At 40.7% G+C, this 6,235-nt stretch overlaps 1 protein-coding gene across 1 annotated transcript; it reads right to left on the bottom strand.

Annotated features, from left to right (window-relative positions):
- Window positions 1-2,494: 2,494 nt before the first annotated feature.
- LOC115633461 (integrator complex subunit 3 homolog) lies at window positions 2,495-3,257 on the bottom strand. Its single transcript, XM_030530916.1, has 3 exons — window positions 2,826-3,257; window positions 2,580-2,763; window positions 2,495-2,523 (listed from the first exon to the last, which is right to left on the bottom strand). Exons 1-3 carry the CDS (start codon window positions 3,138-3,140, stop codon window positions 2,495-2,497), a joined length of 528 nt encoding a protein of 175 aa, XP_030386776.1. The 5' UTR covers window positions 3,141-3,257.
- Between the last annotated feature and the right edge of the window lie 2,978 nt (window positions 3,258-6,235).

The raw sequence follows: 6,235 nt of genomic DNA on the forward strand, positions 1-6,235 counted from the left end.
TTCATTTTCCAAATAGCAAATATAGTACAATAAGTACTATGTATGGTTATACGTACATACATACATATGTAAGTACATATCTTCGTTACGCGGACTGCCAGTCCTGACTTAACTGTGTGCTTCCTCAGCACGTTGTACGCACGGTCGAGATAACCCCGAAAAGTCCGACTCGGGACATTTAATTTTGATTTATAAATCGGGACGTCCCGCCAAAATTGGAGCGTCCGGCAACGCTGATATGTACATACATGCATGCGTTATCCGCCTATATACATATATACATACATATATAAGTATGTATTAAATTTTTTAATTCAACACTAATTTGTGTCTTCAATTCCAAATATGATTGTTGTGAATTAGATTGGTTCAGAGTATATTTGTAGCGTTGTTAGCTAACCCTAAAACGGTAAGTCGCTGTAAATATGCGATCAGCTGAGATGCTAGAGATGGGCATGTGTCGGATGATCTATGTGTTAGAGCATCAAAACTATCGATAGTTGAATCCGTCGATACCATGAATAATTCCAACGAAGTTTGAATGCATTTAACAGAAAATTTAAATAATAACATCTTATAATTTATTGAGATCAATTAGAACAAATCATATACAAACATACATATGTACATCTGCCCGCAACGGATTCAACTATCGATAGTTTTGATGGTCTAACACATAGATCATCCGACACATGCCCATCTCTAGCATCTCAGCTGATCGCATATTTACAGCGACTTACCGTTTTAGTGTTAGCTAACAACGCTACAAATATACTCTGAACCAATCTAATTCACAACAATCATATTTGGAATTGAAGACACAAATTAGTGTTGAATTAAAAAATTTAATACATACTTATATATGTATGTATATATGTATATAGGCGGATAACGCATGCATGTATGTACATATCAGCGTTGCCGGACGCTCCAATTTTGGCGGGACGTCCCGATTTATAAATCAAAATTAAATGTCCCGAGTCGGACTTTTCGGGGTTATCTCGACCGTGCGTACAACGTGCTGAGGAAGCACACAGTTAAGTCAGGACTGGCAGTCCGCGTAACGAAGATATGTACTTACATATGTATGTATTAGACAGCTGCATGAATGGCAAAAAAAAAAAAACACATTCGAATGTACAGTGCTCAAAATGAGTTGAGTGAATTAGAATGCAAAGGCAAACTGATATGAATGAATGAGTATACACACGTTCAACTCAGTCGCACTCAGTCACGTAGAAAAACGAATTGAATGGAGTGAGAATACGAAAAATGTAGACTCGAATGATTCGAATAGCAACCCGGAAAAAAGAAAATAAAAAAAATATTTAAAAACATTTAATTAATTAATGAAATTAAATATAAAATATTCAACACAATACTCAATTCCAATAGAAAAAATTTACATCAGAATAGTGTCTCTGCGTCTTTATATGCGTGTATGTATGCAGCACAAATTTGAACCAAAGCAGCAACAACAACAACAGCTGCGGGCAGCGCTGCCGACAGAGCTGCAAGCAGCGCATGAGCAGCGATTTTACTTAGGGCTATAACTTTCTTCAGAATTGATCTATCATGATGAAATGGCACACGGACACATTAGTACTAACTGGATGTACCTATCAAAATTGATTTCAAAATTCCGAGAATTACGGAAGTTATAAGAAAAAACACGAATTGCGGGGGAGTGGGGGGGTGCATCGAAAAAAAACTCAAACTCGTACTTTCTCGGTCTTAGGAGAATATGGAAACCAAGTTTGGTTATTCTAGCTCTTATACTTTCTGATATCCTTGCGTTCATACGGACAGACGGACAGACAGACGGTCAGACGGACAGACGGACGGACGGACAAGGCTATATCGACTCGGCTTCTCACCCTGATCAAGAATATATATACTTTGTGGGGTCTGCCACGCCTCCTTCTGTGTGTTACATTCATGCTCACAAAACTAGTATAGCCTTTCACCCTTTGGGTACAGGCTATAATAAATTCAGGTATTCATTCGGACGGACGGACGGACAGACATAGATCGACTCATCTTGTCACGCTGATTAAGAATATATATATATGTATATACTTTGTGGGGTCTGCCACCCCTCCTTTTGCCTGTTATGTTTTGCAGCTCGCGCAAACCATGTAGAGTATAAAATTTAGAGCGTATGTTTTCTAACCGTCTTTCTACAGTAGTTTAATATTATAAGTTTTACCTCATTTTAATAAAGGCTGTTTGAATTGAATCTAATTTAAAATAAAGCTTTAATCTTAAATGTAAAATTAATACAAATTGTTGATATTCGAAAACATACGAAACATACTTTGGACAATGGCAAATCATCGTCGTCATCTGTATTTTCATCGTGTTTGTTGTTTATATTTGAATTGTCAACATCATCATCGCTAAAGGGAACTTCGCCTTCTCTATCCGTACCCTGTGTCGGAACCTTGGACATCTTGGTGTCGTCATCCACCACTAAAATGGTCGTGGAACTATATTAAGCAAACGCTGGTACATCGACTGGTTCTACGAATGAATGAACGGATTTATTATACTTATAAATATATATATAAATCGCTTACCACCATGCATTATGCGCTGATCCGTTTCTTTTTTAAAAATCGTTTGTTGTATTGAATGCGTATTAAACGTTTGCGCTATATTTGGGTTCGGCGCCATAAACTCTTTAAAGTTTTCACGTATTAAATTACGCAATTCTCTGTCTAGTTTTGGCGATTCAAAAAGAGGTTGTAAATTTGGAATGACCTGAAACAAATTTACGAAAGAGTTTGTCAGTTAAAGATGTTATTCCCTTTTGTGGCACATACCTGTTTATCAAGTATTAGTTTCAATGAATTAAACACGCCCATTCGAATTTTATCTTCATGCTTAACATAAAAATTTTTTGTGATTCGGCACAGGAAATCCAATAGTGTACTGCTGACGAACGGATGGTTTCTGATAGAGTGATACATAACTAAAATTCCGGGTTCTATATTCATTATGTTGTCTTTTAATGGATCAAAGAAAAGCCAGTCATAGAACAACGATAGTTTAGCATTGGCTGAGGCTATGGGATTTGTGCATGATGATATGAGCCACCCAATAATCGCCCAGCGTGGGATTATGTCGGAGCATAACATGTCGTTCGTAGGGTGAATCACATTAATTATAAAGCGAATTAGATCAGAACGCAAACTATGTGATTCAGGCGTAGAAAAGTATTTGTCCTGAAACCAATCCTGATAGCGTTTCTGGTTTCCGAATTTTACCGACGATGCAAGAAAATGTAACTTTCGCTCCATTTCCGGCAAAAGGCGACATTGTAGAAATCGACGACTTGTACGTATTTGAAGTATATGCCAAATACCGTTAAATGTTGGGTGCAGGCTCTTTGGATTATAGAGAATATCTCGCCAGAGAGTCTCAAATTCGGGAATGCGTGCCACGTTCTGCAATAATCTAATAAGAACTTATTTTTCAGTTATTACATAATTGGTTAAGTAGTTAATGTTAAACAAAAATGTGCTCCAAGCATCCGATATTAAACATATTTCTTCAGAAACGTAATTATTTGATATACAGGTGTACATACACAAATAGTCCTCATCCAACTCTCTATCGGCTTAGGTTGAGAGTTCAACAAGAATAAAATACTACTTAAAAAATAAAAGCTCAGATTTATAAGCGTAAATTTCTTTTTTAAAGCCAAATTTCTTGTGAATAGATTTTCAAGATTATAACAAGCCAATCTCGGGTACCACGAATTCTAAATGCCATGTACCAAGTGTAGAATAATTATCTTTGGGATATACGAGCTCACGTAAAGGGTGTATGTCGGAAAGCGTGTTCAAAGCAACAAAAACAACAACATCTGCGGGCAGAGCTTGGCCAGAGATTATATTAATAGCTATAACTTTCTTCATAATTTTTTTTTTATAATTCCTTTTTACTCCACTTGGGAGCTTCTACAAGCGCTTTCCATCGAACTCTATTTCTGGCCGTCTGTCTAGCTGTGTCCCATGTGATGTTGTTATGGGATAATTCCTGAAGGGTGGTCCGTCGCCAGGTTATCTTAGGTCTGCCGACCCGTCTGCTTCCATCCTTACAATGCTGTGTGGGTTCTTCCGCAGTGCGTGGCCAATCCACATCCATTTCCTCTTCCTTATCTGGAGGTGGATTGGTGACTCACCAGTCATGCTCCACAGGTCTGCGTTTGATATTCTGTTCGGCCAGAATAACCCGCATATAATTCTGAGGCATTTGTTTATAAATGCCTGCAGCTGTTGGATCATTCTTTGTGTGGTCAACTACGTCTCGCTCCCATACAGTAGTGTGGATTTCACGCAGGCATTGAAAATTCGGAGTTTGGTTTTTCTGCTTATCTGTCCGCTTTTCCATATGCGACACAGTCTTCCGAATGTTGCTCGGGCTTTGGTAAGACGGCTCGATACATCTTCGTTCACGCCACCATTGTTGGAGATAATGGTGCCGAGGTATGGGAAGTTATCGACAAACTCGTTCCCACGTATGTTGACATTTCTTTGGCTGGCGTGATTGAATCGCATCGCTTTTGTTTTTGCCGTGTTTATTTCCAGCCCGACTCGACTGGCTAACTCCACGAGGTCATCAGCTTTGGATTGGATATCATAGAGCCTGTGAGAGATCAGACAGATGTCGTCCGCATAGTCCAAGTCTTCAAGATGTCTGTTGAAGTTCCACGTGAAGCCACGCTTGATGTTGAAGAGCAGTGGCGATAGAGGGCCTTGCTTGACACCTGTGTTTGTCTGGAAAGGTGTACTTGTTTTTCCATTGTGCAGGACCGACAGGTTGGCATCATCATACATCGCCTTAATTATGGCGATACTTTTGGTCGGTACTCCTCACCTTGCTAGTGCGCCCCATATTGCCGCTCTTTCCACTGAGTCGAAGGCTTTCTTGAAATCGATGAACAGGAGGTACAGCGGGGCCCGCCACTCCACAGCTTGTTGGGTAATTATGCGTAGTGTGTTTGCCTGGTCTACGCAACTTCTGTGTGGTCTGAATCCTGCCTGTTCAACGTATTGATGGCTAAATTTTTTCCTGAAGACGCTCGTTCAGTAGTGTGGGTTTGTAGCTCGTATTCAGCAGTGTGATTCCTCTCCAATTGTTGGAGTCGCTAAGGTCTCCTTTCTTGGTTTCCAGTTTTACAATGATTCCGCTTTTCCAGGTAGTTGGAATCTGTTCGCGACGTGTGGATGCAATATTTCCGATGCAATATTTCCTTCTCCAGCTGCCCTGTTGTGCTTCAGCTTAATTATTGCGTTGCCGATTTCTCTGGTTGATGGGGGTGCGGACGAGATTCTCAGTATCCCATTTGTTGGTGCAATACCTCTGAAGTCATCACTACTGCTTGGTGTGGCAGTGTTGCTGATCTCCATGAAGTGTTGACGCCATCTCTCTATTTGGGCTTCATCATTGGTCAGCAGGTTTCCATCTGTGTCTCTTACTGGTTGGGATTTCCTTTGGTAGCTTCCAGAGATTCGTGCTACTAACTGGTATAGTGAGCGCATGTTGTTTTCGCCGGCTGCTTGTTCTGCATCGTTTGCAAATCTATCCATTAGTGCTCTCTTATCGTTCCTGGCGGACTTCTTTACAGCTTTACACAGTTCGCGATGTTCATCACGATTGTGGCTGTTTTGGTCTGCCATAGCCTTTAGATTGTTTCTCCTGCTAATTAGGTCCCATGTTCTGTCGGATATCCAATTGGTTCTTCTACGTTGTTGCGTGCCAATAATTTCTTCTGCGGTCACCCTTAGCGTCCTGCATGCTTGTTCCCAGGGGTGATTTTGTTGCGGTGATAGGTGTGCTCGTAACGCAGATGAAGGTTGAGGGGGAGCGGTCGGTTTGTGATGTTGGCGATCTGTGGTCGTTTCCGGTTCAACTTAATTGAAAGTTCGCCTATGACCAGCTCGTGATCGCTGTCTATCGATGCTCCTCGCTTGTTCCGTACATCTAGTAGCGAGTGTCTCCATTTCCTGCTTATGCATATGTGGTCAATCTGGTTGCGTGTATTCCCGTTTGGAGATGTCCAAGTGTATTTGTGAACATATTTGTGATGGAATAAACTGCCGCCAATGACCAGTTGGAATGTCTGGCAGAGTTCTGTCAGTCATTCCGCATTGTTGTTGCGAGTCCCGATTCCATGTTGGCCCATGACTGATCTCAGTAGTCGCTTGTTGTTGGGACCAATTTTCGC

Source organism: Scaptodrosophila lebanonensis, unplaced genomic scaffold, assembly GCF_003285725.1.
Source record: "Scaptodrosophila lebanonensis strain 11010-0011.00,11010-0021.00 unplaced genomic scaffold, SlebRS2 tig00001423-arrow-arrow-pilon, whole genome shotgun sequence".
NCBI lineage: Eukaryota > Metazoa > Arthropoda > Insecta > Diptera > Drosophilidae > Scaptodrosophila > Scaptodrosophila lebanonensis.

Bases quoted from the DNA above. Each gene is read 5' to 3' on its own strand.
- LOC115633461 (XM_030530916.1), bottom strand. From the start codon at position 3,140: ATGTTATGCTCCGACATAATCCCACGCTGGGCGATTATTGGGTGGCTC. The intron at 2,764-2,825 runs GTATGTGCCACA...AATTTGTTTCAG, and splicing joins AACTAATACTTGATAAACAG to GTCATTCCAAATTTACAACC. The intron at 2,524-2,579 runs GTAAGCGATTTA...ATTCATTCGTAG, and splicing joins TCAGCGCATAATGCATGGTG to AACCAGTCGATGTACCAGCG.